The following is an 18,159-nucleotide window of genomic DNA, read 5'->3' on the forward strand; positions in this document are numbered from 1 at the left end:
CAAGATACACTGAATGATCGTCCTGTGAGGTATCATTCAAACCAGGCGTGTGCTTTCTCTGTGATGCCCATGCTAGAGAGTGTGGACAAAAGGAATCCATGGTTGACAGTGTCAAATGCAGCCGATAAGTCGAGCAGGATAAGCACTGAGGATTTGGCAGTCACTCTAGCTTCTTTTAAGGATTCCGTCACTGCTAACAGAGCAGTTTCAGTGGAGTGGCCCTTTTTGAACCCAGATTGGTAAGGGTCAAGAAGACAGTTTTGTGAGAGGTATTCTGTGATCTGCTTGAAAGCCGCCAAATTTTAAAAAGGTCATGGCACATTGAACATAACTATATATAAACAGGGTGAAGTCAAACACTGTTTTCATCATGGGAGAAGAAGTGGAGGTGGTTGAGGAATACAAATACCTTGGAGTTCACCTGGACAACAGACTGGACTGGAGAAAGAACAGCAAAGCCGTTTACAAGAAGGGAAACAGCAGACTGCACTTCTTGAGGACGCTTAGGTCCTTCAATGTCTGTAGCAAGATGCTGCAGATCTTCTACAAGTCTGTTGTTGAGAGTGTAATCTCTTCAGCCATCGTCTGTTGGGGTAGCAGCATTAGAAGCAGGGACCTGAAAAGGCTCAACAGCCTAATAAAAAAGGTTGGTTCTGTTCTGGGGACGACTGTGGAACCACTGGAGGAGATAATGCAAAGAAGGATTCTCCAGAGAATCAAGAAAATGATGGACAACCCTGAGCATTCTCTTCACAAGACTGTCCGACAACAGAAGAGTGTCTTCAGTCAGAGGCTTCTTCAGTTTGGCTGCAACACTGACCGCTACTGGAGATCCTTCCTGCCAACAGCCATTGTAATATACGACAACTCTTTGATGACTCGATTATTATTATTATTATTCTGAGCTACTACAGCAATCAGTTTCCCTCTGGGATTAATAAAGTATTTTTGAATTGAGTTTTATTTGAATTGAACTGAAGTAGATTCCTGTCATCTGTTACCATGGTAACACAAGTGCAGAAGGACATCCCCAAACCAGTTTCGAAACGCCTGATATTGAGCCTATAACATACTGCTGTTTCTGATCATTCTGAGCTCTCTCCACTTAAAACTAGCAGCATAGCTGACATTTTAATGCTAGTCAGAAGGCAGGGACCGCCCCCTCCTCCTTCGCTGCTCTCTGATTGGCTGAGAGTTTTCAATCGTCTTCTGCCTAAAAGGAAATAGGCACCTACACATATGATACATCAATTTAACCTGCTTGGTCCCAGGAGTTGTGTTTTAACTTGAATTTGTGTTCTGCATTACCATGGCAATGTGCTTAGCAACAACATTTAATAACATTTTAGACACAACTGTATCACAACATACTTTAATATAGAAATGTTATTCAAATTTTAAGAGTCATGTGACATTGGACATTGCTTTATTGAAGCAGACTCTTGTCATCTGTTACCATGGCAACACAACAAATTATGGCTCACTCTAACCAAGTCTCATAGGAATGAATATAAAAAAGCTGAATATTGAGTCAATAACAGACTTCTGTTTCTGATCTTTCTGAACTATCTGTACTTAAAACTAGAAACAAGTTCAATTTGATTGACCAGACTGATTGACTGACTGATTTATTGGCTGGGTGGGAAAGTGCCCCGCTCCCACCCAGCCCCCTGACTGGCTGAGAGAGGTCAATCATCTTCTGGCTAAATGGAATTACACACCCACACATGTGAGACATCAAATCGATCGGCTTGCTGCTAATTTCACATCCATCCACATATAAATCCATACATGCTTCTATCCATCCATCCATCCATCCATCCATCCATCCATCCAAAAAAACAATTTAACATCCATCCAACAATCCATCCATCATTTCATTCATCCAACCATTCATCCATCCCATACCAAGTCTGAACATATGTTAATCTATCAGTTTCACATATCAGTAAATGTTTCTAAATTCACATTTCAGCCAATTGTTAAAATGTACCCATTAAACTATTCTCATCCAAATGCCAGCTGTTTAACATTTCAACTTTCGAGTTTTTAATCAATGTTTAATGATTTAAGTTTTCTGCTGTTTAGCATTTTTTGTCCATTCTTCACCTATATTCTGAGCTTTATTACACCTGGTGGTGATTTTTGCTTCTAAATCTTTAAATACATTCAGCTCATTTTGACAGTTTAGCTTAGTTTCAGCTTCACTTCAGCTATTCAGCAGCTTCAACAATCAGTTTCCGATTTCTGTATATGCTGCTAATTTCACAGTTCAGCTAAATGTAAAGATTAAACTGTTAAAGTTTAGACACTTTAGCTGTCCAGATTTTTAGACAATGTTCACAGATTTCAGTTTTCTGCTGTTTAGGATTATTTTTCTGTATTATTTACTTACTTTTTGTGCTTTACTTGCTTGTTAGTGCTTTTTGCTTCTACATCTTTCAAAACATTCAGCTCATTTTGACAGTTTTACTTAGTTTCAGCTTCAGTTCAACTGTTCAGCAGCTTCAGCTTACAGTTTCAGCTATCCAGCATTCAAACTGCATTTGTGCAAGAAATGCACATTTTTCTAGTTAATATAGCGCCAAATCACGACAAGAGTCGTCTCGAGGCACTTCACACATAATAAACATTCCAATACAGGTCAGTTCATTAAGCCAATCAGTAAAAAGTTTCCTATATAAAGAACCCAACAGGTCGCATCGAGTCACTGACTAGTGTCAGAGTCTTTACAGCAATCCTCATTCTAAGCAAGCATGCAGCGACAGTGGAGAGGAAAACTCCCTTTTAACAGGAAGAAACCTCCAGAGGATCCTGGCTCAGTATAATCAGCCATCCACCATGATTCACTGGTGATGGAGAAGACAGAGCAGACACACACACACACACACACACACACACACACACACACACACACACACACACACACACACACACACACACACACACACACACACACAGTTCTCTTTAGTAGACATTTTGTTTTTCACAGGTTTTCTAAAACTGGTGAAAAGAATGCAGGTTTTTGGCGTTGTTCAATCAAACAAGCTGCTTTATTGATGGAACAGGTGAGAGGGTGACTGACCTTTGTTTGAGGCAGTGCCTCTCCTGGGACATCACCCCCCCTCCACAGGTCCGCGTGCAGGCGGTCCATTTTGCCCACTCACCCCACCAGTAAGTAGTCACCTCCAGCTCCTCTTCCAGACTGTTGGAGGCAGCACCCTCCTCCTGCAGGCACACAGATAACAGACGTGTGTAGAAACTGCTGCCTCAGTGTGCCGCAGCTCTATCGATCCGTGCAAAAGTCTTAATTCAGCCTTGATTTTTTACATTTTTTTCCTATCTTGCTTCCAAATGTCGTCCGCTTTTCCGTGGTCGGGTTGTCAGGAGTTTCTTGAAAATCGACAGGGAAGCCCCTGTTGTAGTAGTGCTTGGTAGGTCATTCCACATTTGTGGGATGACACGTGAAAAGAGTCTGGATTGTCCTGAGCGCGGTGTAGGCACTGCTAGCCAGCAATCCTTGACTTACCGGAGCGGCCGGGCCGTGATGTAAGCCTTTGCAAGAGGATTCAGATGGATGGGAGCCGTACCATCCAGGACTTTGTGCGCGCATGCTAGCGATTTGAATTTGATCCATGCAGCTAGACAATGGAGCTCAGTGACCAGAGGGGTGGCATGTGCTCTTTTAGGCTGACTGAAGACCAGACGCGCCACTGCGTTCTGGACCATTTGAAGAGGTCTCACAGTACAGGCTGGAAGACCAGTTAGAAGCGCATCCAGTAGTCGAGGCGGGAGATGACGGTAGATTGCACCAGGAGCTGGGTGGCTTATCATGTTAGGTATGGTCTGATCTTGAATTTACTCTGTTGTCGCTCACTTCTATAACGTTTGTAATTTGTTCACCACCTCCTGCAGCGTTTTACACGTTCTTACTCACGGAAACGTTGCTGATCTTTCCAACAACCTTGTAACTTATTTGAAATAAAAGTTTCCTGTAAACTTTTCGAATGGATTCAAAGAACCAAGAAACAGGAAACTGAGGCCCTTCGACTCTTGCAGGGAAACTGAGAACCAGTGACATACCAACGTCACTTTGTTACCAGCAGCTTTACACAATTCCACTACTGGTTACCATTTCCTGCTACTTGTAAAAAAAAAAACTTCCACACTTCTACACCTGTTTTCACGTTACTGACAGGTGAAAGGAAGCAGAATAAATGAGTTTGAATGCCGGGCCGAAGCTGTTGTTGCATTAAGGACAGTAACAACAGCAGCTGTATGATTGTTGGAGCGTCAGAGGAGCGTGCGTAAATGAGCGTCACGCTGTTTTGTGCTGAGGCTCCGGTGTGTGAAGACGTTCGGCATTTCGCACATTCCTGATATGGATTAACAGCATTAACTCGGGCCGAAGGCTGCATCCATTCATCCAGACAGGTTCATCGCAGTGACCGCTGGAATGTGAGCTGAGCTCCTTGTAAAGGTGTGAGACAGAGCAGCTGTGAGGGGGAAAAAGCAGACAGACGGCGTTCCTGAGATAGAGCGGCCGGCACGTGAGAGAGAGAGAGAGAGAGAGAGAGAGAGAGAGAGAGAGAGAGGAAGAGAGAGAGGGAGAGAGAGAGAGAGAGAGAGAGAGAGAGAGAGAGAGAGAGAGAGAGAGAGAGAGAGAGAGAAGAGAGAGAGAGAGAGAGGAAGAGAGAGAGAGAGAGAAAGAGAGAGAGAGAGAGAGAGAGAGAGAGGAAGAGAGAGAGAGAGAGAGAGAGGAAGAGAGAGAGATAGTGCAACATTTATTTTATGTCTTTTAGACTTTTTTGAATATTTGCTTTAACTGAACTCCTTCAAGGTATCAGTGAACCTTTGTTGACTTTAAACTTATTTATGCTCATCTTTCTTTTCTGCTGTCCTTCATCTCTTAGATTTTCACGCATTATTCACTTTCTCACTTTTAAAACCTGTTTCCAGGGTTGCAGGCTGCAAAAACCTGAAAAATAAAACAGGCAAACTACCTGCAGACATTCATGCACGCCAAAGATTCAAGCAGAAAATCCTGTTTCATGTGCAGATTCGGCCTGTTTTTAGACTATTTCTGCTTGGAATTACTAAAAGAATTGAGTTGAAATGAAAAAGTCACGTGGAGTTGCGTACCTGCAAGCCTCGGGAGGACAGATTTCCTACAGACACCACCAGTGTCAGGAAGCCAAGGAGGACCACACCCGTCTCCCCAAACTGCTCCCATGACCACACCCTCATCCTAACTGTTAAAGAGAAAGACGTTTGGTTAAACACTTTTTTTTTACACAGATCAGCGTTTTGTGCACGTATGCAGAGCAGCCTGAAACAAATCTTCACCACAGACTAAGAGATAAACATCATCTGAGAGTGAACTCTGTTTCGAACATAACCCCGTGAGCTCTGCTGGTTTTCCACAGAAAGTCGCTGCAGTTCTTCGAACGCCCTGGCAGTCCGAGCAGGCGGCTGCTGGCAGGTGGAGGGTGACGCAGATGGGCTGCTGAGAGGCCCCAAACGGTGGAGACAAGGGAGCTGGACGGCAGAGGAGCCCGTCGAAAGTTAAACAAGCCCCAATGAGCTGGAAGCATGGAGGTAAGTTTCCTTGGACTCTACACAGGTAGGCCTTTGTTTGGCTCCCTGGACTATAAGGAGATGTGGAGGTCTGAAGGTAAAGGCTGGCGTGAACAGACAGACACACAGGAAATGGAGGGCACTTCAAGGACTCTGCAAAAAAGTCTGTAAATCCCCTTTAATAATTTAAAGAACTGCAGCAGCTTTTTTATGAAGTAGTCACAAACACTTTAATAAACCTCATTATTTCCCTGAAAGGTGCACAAACTGTTTTGGTTAGCAAAAATCCAGAAATGGAGTTCTTCACAAATGAAAAATATCTTAAATTTCAGTAAATAAATCAATAAAAAGAGACGAGTGAGTTCTGTGGATCCCGCTCACATCCCGCGGACGCCCCACACATTAAACGTTAGGAGACATCTCCACGTGTTCCCGTGTCTTACGCCGCCTTATTGAAATAAGCAAACGGCTCGTCTCGCCCTCTCTGCCGTCTGGCTTTCACTAAATATTGGTGACAGGTGTCTTAAAGCAGCCGAAGCAGCACCTGGACTTCATTATCCAACCAGACACAGCTGGAGCTGGGCCAGCTGCCAAACACACACACACACACACACTCACACACACTCACTCACAGAGAAGACAGACACTTTGTCCGACACAGCTACACGTCTGTACACACTCAGTCTGTGGCGTGACTTGGTGCACAAACACACTTTGGTCTTCGCTCATGCTTGAGCCCCACACACACTCAAAAACACACACATCACACACACGTTTCTACATGCTTGTGCGAATTTGACCAAATACTGAGCTTGAAATTTTAAGCTCCACCCCACCACACAGAAATCCTCTTAGTTCACTAACCAGTGAGATTATCATCTCATCAAACCACTTCAACCCCTTGAATCATCCAGATGGAGCATCAGGATTAGTACCTTCATCAAAAACCAGCCACATCTGGTCCCATACATGTCTGCTGCCCCTGGCAAGGGCAGTTTTATTTCTTTATTGCTGTTACATTGTTGTATCTTTAAAGAGACAATGTGTAGTTTCTGCCATTATTCCCTGGAAACATCCTTAAAAACTTGGTGGAAAATGAATGAAATGAGGCCCGGTTGTGGAAAATTTGGCGGCTTTGTAACATATAACCACAAAAATTGGGTCTACAATACATGGGAGTGGGTCTCACAACGCCATATTTGGCACCGTGCTTCCTTCTGTGTGAGCTCTTGAGGACAAAACGCATTTACAGATTTGTAACAAGAGGTTACAAAACTTTCGTTGTTTTACACATTTACCTCTTCGCTTGTTGCCAGTGAAGAAAGAGAGTCTGAGGAGGTTGACCGATTTTTACCCCTAATGGCCATCCACTAGTAAGGTCTTACTCGAACACAAATATATTGTTTGCTTGCAATGATTTAGGTATCTACTGCCTCCTATCGACAGGAGAACTACCGACCTATCCCTCTCCTCCTTTTTCTGTCCAAAATCATTGAAAGGGCGACTTTCAAGCAGATCACAGAGTACCTCTCACAAAACTGTCTGCTTGACCCTTACCAATCTGGGTTCAAAAAGGGCCACTCCACTGAGACAGCTCTGTTAGCAGTGACGGAATCCTTCAAAGAAGCTAGAGCGACTGCCAAATCCTCAGTGCTTATCCTGCTCGACTTATCGGCTGCATTAGACACTGTCAACCATGGCTTCCTTTTGTCCACACTCTCTAGTATGGGTATCACAGAGAAAGCGCATGCCTGGTTTGAATCGTACCTCACAGGACGATCATTCAGCGTATCTTGGCTTGGACAATCCTCTACCATGCACCATCTTGCCACAGGAGTCCCCCAGGGCTCTGTACTAGGACCTCTTCTCTTTGCCATATACTCCACCTCACTGGGTGAGATCATTCGATCACATGGCTTCTCCTACCACTGCTATGCAGACGACACCCAGCTCTATCTGTCATTTCCACCGGACGACCACACTGTCATGCCGCTTTGCGCTGTATAACATACAAAAGATCAGACCATACCTAACACAACATGCCACCCAGCTCCTGGTGCAATCTACTGTCATCTCCCGCCTCGATTACTGCAATGCCCTTCTAACTGGTCTTCCAGGCTGTACTGTGAGACCTCTTCAAATGGTCCAGAACGCAGCGGCCCGTCTGGTCTTCAATCAGCCAAAAAGAGCACACGTCACCCCTCTGTTCATTGAGCTCCACTGGCTACCGCTAGCAGCACACATCAAATTCAAATTGCTAACACTAGCATACAAAGTCCGAGACGGTACGGCTCCCATCTACCTGAATCCTCTTGCAAACGCTTACGTCTCGGCCCGGCCGCTCCGGTCATCACAGGATGGTCGGCTAGCAGTGCCTACACCACGCTCAGGACAATCCAGACTCTTCTCATGCATCGTTCCACAAATGTGGAATGACCTTCCAAGCACGACCAGAAAAGCAGCTTCCTTTTCAATTTTCAAGAAACTCCTGAAGACCCTGCTCTTCAGAGAGCATCTTCTAAACTAGCACCCTCCCTGCACCCGTCCCCCCTCTCTACTGTCCACTCCTTGTTCCCTCCTCTCCTGGATTCAATGTGCTGCCTCACTGTGACCTACGATTGACTAAAAATGGTTTGTTGTTGTTGTTGTTGTTGTTAGCCTCAAGGGCAACATGCTGATTATCACTTGTAAGTCACTTTGGACAAAAGCGTCTGCTAAATACATAAACATAAAATACACACCGTCACTTTAAATCAAAAAGTAAAACTGAGTATTGCATTACTAAGTCCTGCAGCTGAGACCGGAGGAGGCACATTAAAAATAAAATACCAGGTCTGACACTCGATTTAAAATCACACAATGAGATGCAGAATTGTTGCCATGCATCATGGTCTGAGTTTAGGGGCATTTTATAATGAATAAAAATTATAGTTCATATTTGGAATACTAATGCAGAATGACAGATGTGCGGAAAAGAAAACAAGTGAACGTTTTACAGCATATGAGCCGTAGAAGTGGAATGCAGCCTTTTAAATGATACCGTCACTGTCGTGTCCCAAATTTTCTGATTTTTTTCCCCTTTATCCCAATTTGCAGGTGACCTGCCCATCAAAGAAGTGTTGAGAAGATTCTGCTCGAGGAGATTTTCCACATTCATCACTTCACGACCAAAAAGAGGCATAAATTTTATCGAATTCCTGGTGAGAAATCACATCTTTTGTCATTGTTGCCATCTCTTGGGTCGGAGTGTGAAGCAGTGTCCCAGGAATGTCTAACGTTCCTTGTTTTCTACAATCACAGTTCTCACACGGAACACACGTCTGCCTTTCTGCACGTTTCCAGCTCTGCAGGTTTCTGTGGTTTCAACGCAAGACTGGCTCGCTGCCTCGCTTTGGTCCAGACAGGGTCTTCCTCTTTCCTCCTCCACTGTGCTGTCGTTTCCCAGCAGCCGGGCAAAGAAAAGGAAAAAAGCAAACTGTTCCCTCATCTTCCCTGCTTCCTTCCCCGCTTTCCCCTGTGCCGTCCCCACCCTGACAGACCCTTGGGGCCCCTTGCCTCTCCTTCTTGTTTTTGTAGCATGCTAACCTTAGCAGACAGACAGACAGCACAAGTCGATCCCCCCGAGAGGCCTGGTTGGAACGGCGGGATGAGGCTGATATATCAGAGCTGAACATTTATGACCCAATGCTGGACCTCACCCAGACGCCGGTGGACACCTGTAATATGAATCTCATATGTCTCGAGTGAAGATGTTACAGGGTTTAACGACGTGGTGTAGCTGAAACAACCTCCGTAGGTCCACTGGTGGCTTTTTTATACAGTTATGAGTCAAATCATTGACGTAAACTCTGACAACGGAATAATGCTGAAGCAAAATGAGACTTCAGACTTTTGTTAGGTGGAAAACAGCGTTTATCATGCAGGTGTTGGTGCAATGAACGCTTCGCTTCAAGAGGATCGGCTACTGGGTGGAAATGTCCACGCTAAAGCAACAAAGAGTGCAAAAGAAAATCATCTGCAGACTACAACAGCCGTTTGAGGAATTACGCTTCTGTTTAGAGAACTCTCAGAAGGATTACAGGTGATTTATAGGTGTTGGCTGCTGTTTGTTTCCTCCTGTTTATTTTAGATGAAGAGCTCAGTTTGGTTTATCTCGGTTATGTTTCCTACTTGGTTTTTTTCTTGGCTTTTGACCGCCGTCTGCCATTGAGAATATTTCAGAAGTCTGTCCCGTTTATTTCTCAGGACCTGGAGGAACATGGGTCTTGGTTCTTGCCAGACATAAAAACCTCTGAATCTGTAAAAAGAAAAAGTAGATCCAACTTAAACAAAATTGCTTCAATTGGTAAAAAGCAATTTAATTAAGTTCATCCAACTTAAATTATTATAATAATTTAGGTTGGATAAACTTAATTAAATTGCTTGTTCCAATTGAAGCAAATCAATTAGGTTGATTAAACTATTCTCTTTTTCAGTGTACAAGGTGACACCTCCAAATCAACTCCACAAAGGGAAAACAAGGTCCTGAAGGCTGATTCACCGATCCTTGTCTTCATGGGGCTACAACATCGGGCTTCAAGGAGGTTGAACAAACCTGTAAATTGCAGCATGAAGCTTTGCTGCGAACTGCAGTTGTTGATTTTATTTGTTGATCGAACTATTTTATCTGTAATTGGTATCAAACCTCACAAAGTGGGACAGAGTTTGAATAAATCAGTTTTTAAGTTGCTGCTGTGCCTCGATGAGATGTTGGTCACTCAATAGTTAAATATGTCTGCTGTGGTCTCTAACACGAATGAAGGCTTGTGAGTCATTTCCTGCAGGGAGCCTAAGTCTCCTCCCTTTCCGGTCGGCTCACGGGTCCCCAGAAGAACGAAAAAATGGAAGCAGCTATTTTCTAACCTGCTTTGCCTTCCGCCCTGGATCACACACAGCTTGTAAACGTTCGTAATTAGCATGACTGCAAATCAGACGTCGCATATGTGACGTCAACGCAAAATCTCCTCTCCCCTAGCATAGCTGCTACTTACCACATGGCCAGATTTATGGATTTAAGCCCCGGATCTTCTTCAGACCTAAATCCGCCCCTGGAGAGGAGAAAGTAACTTCGGACGGCAGGATCTGGAGTCTTGTTTGCTGATGTTTGGACATCTCTCCTCTGATTGGCTAACAGCAGCACGACTCTACCGCTGACTCTGTTTGCTCTGCAACATTGATGTTTCATCCCCACAAATAAAACAAGCCTGGAGGAGTTCTCCAGTGTGTTAGGGTTGCTAATGCTAACGGTTAGCTTTTACTAGCCGAGACGTTCTCTGCCGTTTCCTGGATGCTAAACCAACAACAGCCTTCCCTGCCGTGAGTCTATACATGTTAAAGTTAAAATATGGAAACTTTTAATAAAAAGCTATATTTAAAAACAATATTCCTCCACGGGCGTTCAGAGGTGTGCAGAATGAAGGTGCAGTTTCTCCTTTTAAAGCTTTATTTAAAAAGTGAAATAATTAAATTTTTATTCTGTCGAGCACAACACTGTGTTTATGTTTACGTCTACCAGCCACTAGAGGGCACCGTTGTGCTAAAAAGTCTGCTCAGCAAGGCGAGGTTGGGACTGTGTAAAATGGTGGACTTTACAAGTTCGGCAGCTAATTCTGAGCCCAGAAGACGTTCTGACGGTAAACACTGTTGTAAAATAAACGTATTAGTAGAAATTTGTTCTTATCCCGCACAATTTGTCTCTGAACATGGTGCTGGAACGTGTCAGCTGTGAACCAACATCCTAACGGCTGGAAAATTAGTCCTGGTGTTGCAATACCACCTCTGAACACTAGAGTTCACCAGAGTGTTCATGCTCCATATTCAACCTTTAAGTGACAGCATGACGTAGATCTGTCAGGATTTTCTATTCCTAAAGATTTACTGTCAATTTTCTATCAGAAGCTGATGCAGGAGTTGGTGTAGGAGACTGTTTTCATGTTCAGCCTGCATGAAACACTCGGAGTGACCGATCAATTTCAAAAATAATCGGGGGAAAATGTTTTTTCAGTGAAGGACCTCTTTAAAAATTCCTATAAAGCTTTATTAGTGATCTGTGCAAGCGTCCCTTTGAAAGTTGAAGACATAAAGAAGTGCAGAATGAGAGGGTTGACAGTGTAGATTCATCAGTGTTCAGTCAAAAGGCTGCTGGTTCAAGTCCCGCAGCTTAGCTGAGAAAGATGCTAAATTCCAGCATGGGCCTTAAACTTGCCTGTTAATCCTGCTTCTCATTTAGTTGAGATGAGAAAAGATTTTTAGTTTGAATCACACTGAATTTGTGCTTCAGGCACATTTATAAATGTAATTCCTGAGTTTAGACTTCAAGTTGTGCTAATTATAACTTAATTTGTTTATGTGCATTTTTTGCCCAGCAGGCAGGAAGCCCGATCTTTGTCTGTAACGGGTTACAAATTAATTTTACAGTTTCCCAACACCTTCCAAAGTCGTCTCCCATTTCCGACTCTCGAAAATGTCCACAAACTCCGGCTTGGCGACGAACACTGACTTAAAAACGTTGTGAACAAGTTTGAAACTCCAGCAACACAAAAGCAACATCCTGCATCATTATCAAATGTCAGACATGAACGCTGCGTCCTAGCCCGGCGAGACTCGGGCTCTGCCGAGGATAAGAAACAGCCAAAGAGAATAAAGAAGGATCAAATACGTAGCACCTTGATCACAGGAAAGGGGTTAAGAAAACAAACTTGAAACAGTCTCTGGTGCAAATCCCGAGCGGCAGCTGAGAAATGGTGCAACAACTGCTGAATTCTTAGAATTTCTTAATAATGAAAAGCGGTATGACACATTGGTGATTAGAAAAGCCCCAGCGTGTCACTGTCTGCCTCCTACGGCTCATTTTGGTCACACTCTGGGAGGAGAGCATGTAGGTTGTGGGTGTCTGCTTGTCCAGACACAGACTCATTACTCCTGTTTTATGAGCCAACCCCTCGGTGGTCCCTTCCTAAAGCACTCGTGATAACCGGAGAAGGGAACGCTGCAGAAGTCCATTAATAAGAGACGGGAATCAGAGGGCGAGGGAGCCGGGCTGAGAATCAGAGAGAGAGGTCGGAGGAGTTTAGTTGCCCCCCAGGGGTAAACAGAGTCTGTGTTAAATTGCTCCCAGTTGAACTCTGAACTGTTTATTGACTCACTCTTCAGATGTGGAGTTCCCAGGAAGACAATAAGATCCCTCACAAAGAAAAGGCTGATCTGTTTAGGGTTGCCGTGGTTAAATTACACTACAGACATAAACTTATAGTGGATGATGCAGTCCATACATGAAGATTAAGCGTATTAACTGTTAGCACCAAGTGGCGGTCATGAGTTGGAAAAACAGTTAAAAGAGTTTTTTAGGGTTTGTTTTTCCAACATCTTCATAAAAATCTTCTGAGATCAAAGATCCAGACGACATTTATGACAAAAGAGAGACAACTTTGGGACAAGCTGACAAAGACAATGCAATAAAAACAAGGAGAAATCCACTAAAAACACTTTTTTTCACAGCTGTTGCACTTATTGAAAATTATGCCACGCTCACGCACACATATGCAGAACGTGTTGCATTAGTGTGCACCAGTTCAGCGTGAAACCGAGTAAAAACCTGCACTTCTTACACATTTCATCTCAGGAAGTGTCAATCGAAATGTGTTGAAAACGAATGAAACGATGGCCTGTTGGTGAAAAATTTGGTCTAAAATACATGGGAGCGGGCCGGCATCTCTGGGAGACGCCATGTTTTCTTCTACGGGAGCTCGTGAGGACCAAAGTTACAAAACTCCCATCATTCATAAGCATAAGATATTTACCTCTTCACTCATTGCCAGTGATGAAAGGGAGTCCACAGATCAGGTCTCTGCTGTTTGCAGATGATGTGGTCCTGTTGGCTTCATCAGAACGTGATCTTCAGCTTTGGCTGGAGCGGGTCGCAGCTGGGATGAAAATCAGCTCCTCTAAATCTGAGACCATGGTCTTGAGTCAGAAAAGGGTAGAACGCCTTTTCCGGGACAGGGGTGAGGTCCTGCCCCAAGTGGAGGAGTTTAAGTGTCTCGGGATCTTGTTCACGTGTGAGGGACAGCTAGAGCGTGAGATCGATAGGTGGATCGGTGCTGCATCTGCAGTGATGCGGGCGTTGTACCGGTCTGTCGGGGTTAAGAGAGAGCTGAGCCAGAAGGCAATAGGGTGGGTGACAAGATAGGGTGAGAAGCTCGATCATCCGGGCAGGGCTTGGAGTAGACCCACTACATCTCCATGACAAGAGGAGCCAGTTGAGATAGCTCGGGCACCTGATCAGGATGCCTCCTGGACGCCTCCCTGGTGAGGTTTTCCAGACACATCCAACCGGGAGGAGACCCGAGGGAGGAGGACACACTGGAGGGACTGTGTCTCTCGGCTGGTCAGGGAACACCTTGGGATTCCTCCGGAGGAGCTGGCCTAAGTGGCTGGGGAGAGGGAAGTCTGGACGTCCCTGCTTGGGCTGCTGCTCCCATGACCCGACCCCCGATAAGCGGTTGAAAATGGATGGATGGATGGATGAAAGGGAGTCTGATGTGCTTGCCAGCGATTTTTGACCCTAATGGCCATCCGTTGGTAAGGTCTTATTCAAACAAAAAAATACCACTTGCTCGCAATGATTTAGGTATAAACTGCCCTGTATCGTCGGCGGCGGCTTCCTCCGCTTATCCGGGTCTGGGTCGCGGGGGCAGCATCCCAACTAGGGAGCTCCAAACCGTCCTCTCCCCGGCCACCTCCACCAGCTCCTCCGGCAGGACCCCAAGGCGTTCCCGGACCAGATTGGAGATGTAACCTCTCCAACATGTCCTGGGTCGACCCGGGGGCCGCCTGCCGGCAGGACATGCCCAAAACACCTCCCCAGGGAGTCGTCCAGGAGGCATCTTGACCAGATGCCCAAACCACCTCAGCTGACTCCTTTCGATCCGGAGGAGCAGCGGTTCTACTCCGAGTCCCTCCCGAATGTCCGACCTCCTCACCCTATCTCTAAGGCTGAGCCCGGCCACCCTACGGAGGAAACACATTTCGGCCGCTTGGATCCGCGATCTCGTTCTTTCGGTCATTACCCAAAGCTCCTGACCATAGGTGAGGATTAGGACGTAGATCGACCGGTAAATCAAGAGCCTGGCTTTCTGGCTCAGTTCCCTCTTCACCACGACAGATCGGCTCAGCGTCCGCATCACTGCAGATGCCGAACCAATCCGCCTGTCAATCTCCCAATCCCTCCTACCCTCACTCGTGAACAAGACCCCGAGATACTTAAACTCCTCCACTTGAGGTAGGACCTCTCTCCCGACCCGGAGTTGGCAAGCCACCCTTTTCCGGTCGAGATCCATGGTCTCAGATTTGGAGGTGCTGATCCTCATCCCAGCCGCTTCACACTCCGCCGCAAACCTACCCAGCAAGAGCTGAAGGTCAGAGCTGGATGAAGCTAGGAGGGCCACATCATCCGCAAAAAGCAGAGACGAGATTCTCCTGCCACCAAACTCGACACACTCCACACCACGGCTGCGCCTAGAAATTCTGCCCATAAAGGTAATGAACAGAACCGGTGAAAAAGGGCAGCCCTGGCGGAGTCCAACCCTCACCGAGAACAGGTCCGACTTACTACCGGCTATGCGGACCAAACTCACGCTCCTCTGGTAAAGGGACTGAATGGCCCTCAACAGAAAGCCACCCACCCCATACTCCTGAAGCAGCCCCACAGGGTGCCCCTGGGGACACGGTCATAAGCCTTCTCCAAATCCACAAAACACATGTGGATTGGTTGGGCAAACTCCCATGCACCCTCCATCACCCTTGCAAGGGTATAGAGCTGGTCCACAGTTCCATGGCCAGGACGAAAACCACATTGCTCCTCCTCAATCTGAGATTCAACTATCGATCGGACCCTCCTCTCCAGTACCTTGGAGTAAACTTTTCCAGGGAGGCTGAGGAGTGTAATCCCCCTATAGTTGGAACACACTCTCAGGTCACCCTTCTTAAAGATGGGGACCACCACCCCAGTCTGCCACTCCACAGGAACTGGCCCCGATGACCACGCAATGTTGCAGAGACGTGTCAACCATGACAGCCCTACAACATCCATAGCCTTGAGATACCCAGGACGAACCTCATCCGCCCCCGGGGCTCCGCCTCTGTGTAGTTGTTTGACTACCTCAGCAACTTCTGCCCCAGAGATTGGACAGTCCATCCCCAGGTCTCCCGGCTCTGGTTCCTCCTCAGAATGCGCATAGGTGGGATTGTGGAGCTCCTCAAAGTATTCCTTCCACCATCTGACTATAGCCCCAGTTGACGTCAGCAGCTCCCCATCCCCACTGTAAACAGTGTGAGCGAGTTGCTGCCTTCCTCTCCTGAGGCGCTGGACAGTTTGCCAGAACCTCTTTGGAGCCGATCGATAGTCTTTCTCCATGGCCTCACCAAACTCCTCCCACGCCCGAGATTTTGCCTCGGCAACTGTCACTGCTGCACCTCGCTTGGCTATCCGGTACCTGTCTGCTGCCTCTGGAGACCCACAGACCAGCCACGCTCTGTAGGCCTCCTTCTTCAGCCTGACGGCTCACCGAACCTCTGGTGTTCACCAGCAGGTACAAGGGTTGCCACCACGACTGGCACCGGCCACCTTGCGACCACAGCTAGCAACAGTCGCCTCAACCATTGCAGAGTGGAACAAGGCCCACTCGGAGTCAATGTCCCCCACTGCTCTCGGGACGCGGTCAAAGCTCTGCCGGAGGTGGGAGTTGAAGACCATCTTAACAGGTTTGTCTGCCAGGCGTTCCCATCAGACCCTCACTATGCATTTGGGTTTGCCAGGTCTACGCGGCATCTTCCCCTGCCATCTGATCCAACTCACCACCAGGTGGTGATCAGTTGACAGCTTCGCTCCTCTCTTCACTCGGGTGTCCAAAACATACAGCCGCAGGTCAGATGATATGACTACAAAGTCTATCATTGACCTGCGACCTAGGCTGCCCTGGTACCAAGTGTACCGATGGGCATCCTTATGTTCGAACATGGTGTTCGTTATGGCCAAACTGCGGCTTGCACAGAAGTCCAATAACGAAACACCACTCGAGTTCAGATCAGGCGGGCCGTTCCTCCCAATCACACCCCTCCAGGTCATGCTGTCATTGCCCACGTGAGCATTGAAGTCCCCCAGCAGGACAATGGAGTCCCCTGATGGAGCACTATCTAGCACTCGTCCCAGGGACTCCAAAAAGGTGGGTACTCTGAACAGACATTTGGCCCATCAGCACAAACAACAGTCAGGACCCGTTCCCCGACCCGAAGGCGCAGGGAAGCTACCCTCTCGTCCCCCGGGGTAAACCCCAACACACAGGCAGAGAGTCTTGGGGCTAACAAAAAGCCAACCCCAGCCCTCCGCCTCTCACCCGGAGCAACTCCAGCAGAGGAGAATGTCCAACCCCTCTCAAGGACTTGGGTTCCAGAGCCAATGCTATGTGTTGAGGTGAGTCCGACTACATCTAGCCGGTACCGCTCAACCTCTGCCACAAGCTCCTGCTCCTTCCCCGCCAGCGAGGTGACGTTCCATGTCCCAAAAACCAGTTTTCTTGTCCGGGGATCGGACAGCCAAGGCTCCCGCCTTGGCCTGCCACCCGATCCAGATTGCACCGGACCCTTCATGTTCCTCCTGCGGGTGGTGGGTCCACAGTTGGATGAGCCCATGTATCCGGTTCGGGCTGGGCCCGGCCGGGCCCCATGGGCGAAAGCCCGGCCACCAGGTGCTCGCTCACGGGCCCCAACCCCAGGCCTGGCTCCAGGGTGGGACCCCGGTAACCCTCCAGGCCGGGTACTCCGACTCTTTGTTTTAACGTCCATGAAAGATCTTCTGAACCGTTCTTTGTCTCACCCTTCACCCAAGACCAATTGTCATGGGAGACCCTACCAGGGGCACAAAGTGCCCCAGACAACATAGCTCCTAGGATCATTAGGGCACTCAAACTCCTCCACCACGATAAGGTGACGGTTCAAGGAGCAGCTGCCCTGTATCGCCAGGGAAATTCACACGTCACTTTAAAGTAAAACATTGAAGATAGCAAGGATTTTTATCTTGACCATAACCCAAATTAAACCCACACCTTCATCTCCCCACGCTTAGACTACTGTAACTCTCTTTTCACGTGTCTGAGCAGAACCTCCCTGAACCGTCTACAGGTGGTTCAGAACGCCTGTGCTCGGCTTCTGACCAAGTCCTCCAAACACACCCACATCACCCCGCTTCTCCTCCAGCTTCACTGGCTGCCAGTCAACTTCAGGGTTCTTTTCAAGATCCTGGTTCTGGCCTATAGGGCCTTACATGGACAAGCACCATCTTACGTTGGTGATCTTCTCAGTCCCTACACCCCCAGCAGGTCCCTGAGATCCAGTGACCAAAGCGTCTCTCCCCCTGAGCCTGAGAGCAGTGGACTCACTGGTCTCCTTTAAACTCACCTGTTCAGGCTTTGGTGTGACCTTCATCACCTCCCTCTCCTTATCCAGCTCTTCCTACCAACTCCGCCTTTCCCGGGATCCACCAATTTC

At 47.1% G+C, this 18,159-nt stretch overlaps 1 protein-coding gene across 1 annotated transcript in view; it reads right to left on the reverse strand.

Moving 5' to 3' along the window:
• The window catches only part of adamtsl2 (ADAMTS-like 2), a 45,209-nt gene that overhangs the window by 24,523 nt on the left and 2,527 nt on the right, over positions 1-18,159 (reverse strand). The window contains exons 2-3 of the mRNA XM_015960435.3: positions 5,143-5,252; positions 3,086-3,228 (exon numbers count right to left, since the gene is read on the reverse strand). Of these exons, the coding sequence (XP_015815921.1) occupies positions 3,086-3,228; positions 5,143-5,247 (248 nt within the window). The 5' untranslated portion in view covers positions 5,248-5,252. The remainder of the gene's footprint in view (positions 1-3,085; positions 3,229-5,142; positions 5,253-18,159) is intronic.

This window comes from Nothobranchius furzeri, chromosome 10 (genome assembly GCF_043380555.1).
Source record: "Nothobranchius furzeri strain GRZ-AD chromosome 10, NfurGRZ-RIMD1, whole genome shotgun sequence".
Classification (NCBI taxonomy): domain Eukaryota; kingdom Metazoa; phylum Chordata; class Actinopteri; order Cyprinodontiformes; family Nothobranchiidae; genus Nothobranchius; species Nothobranchius furzeri.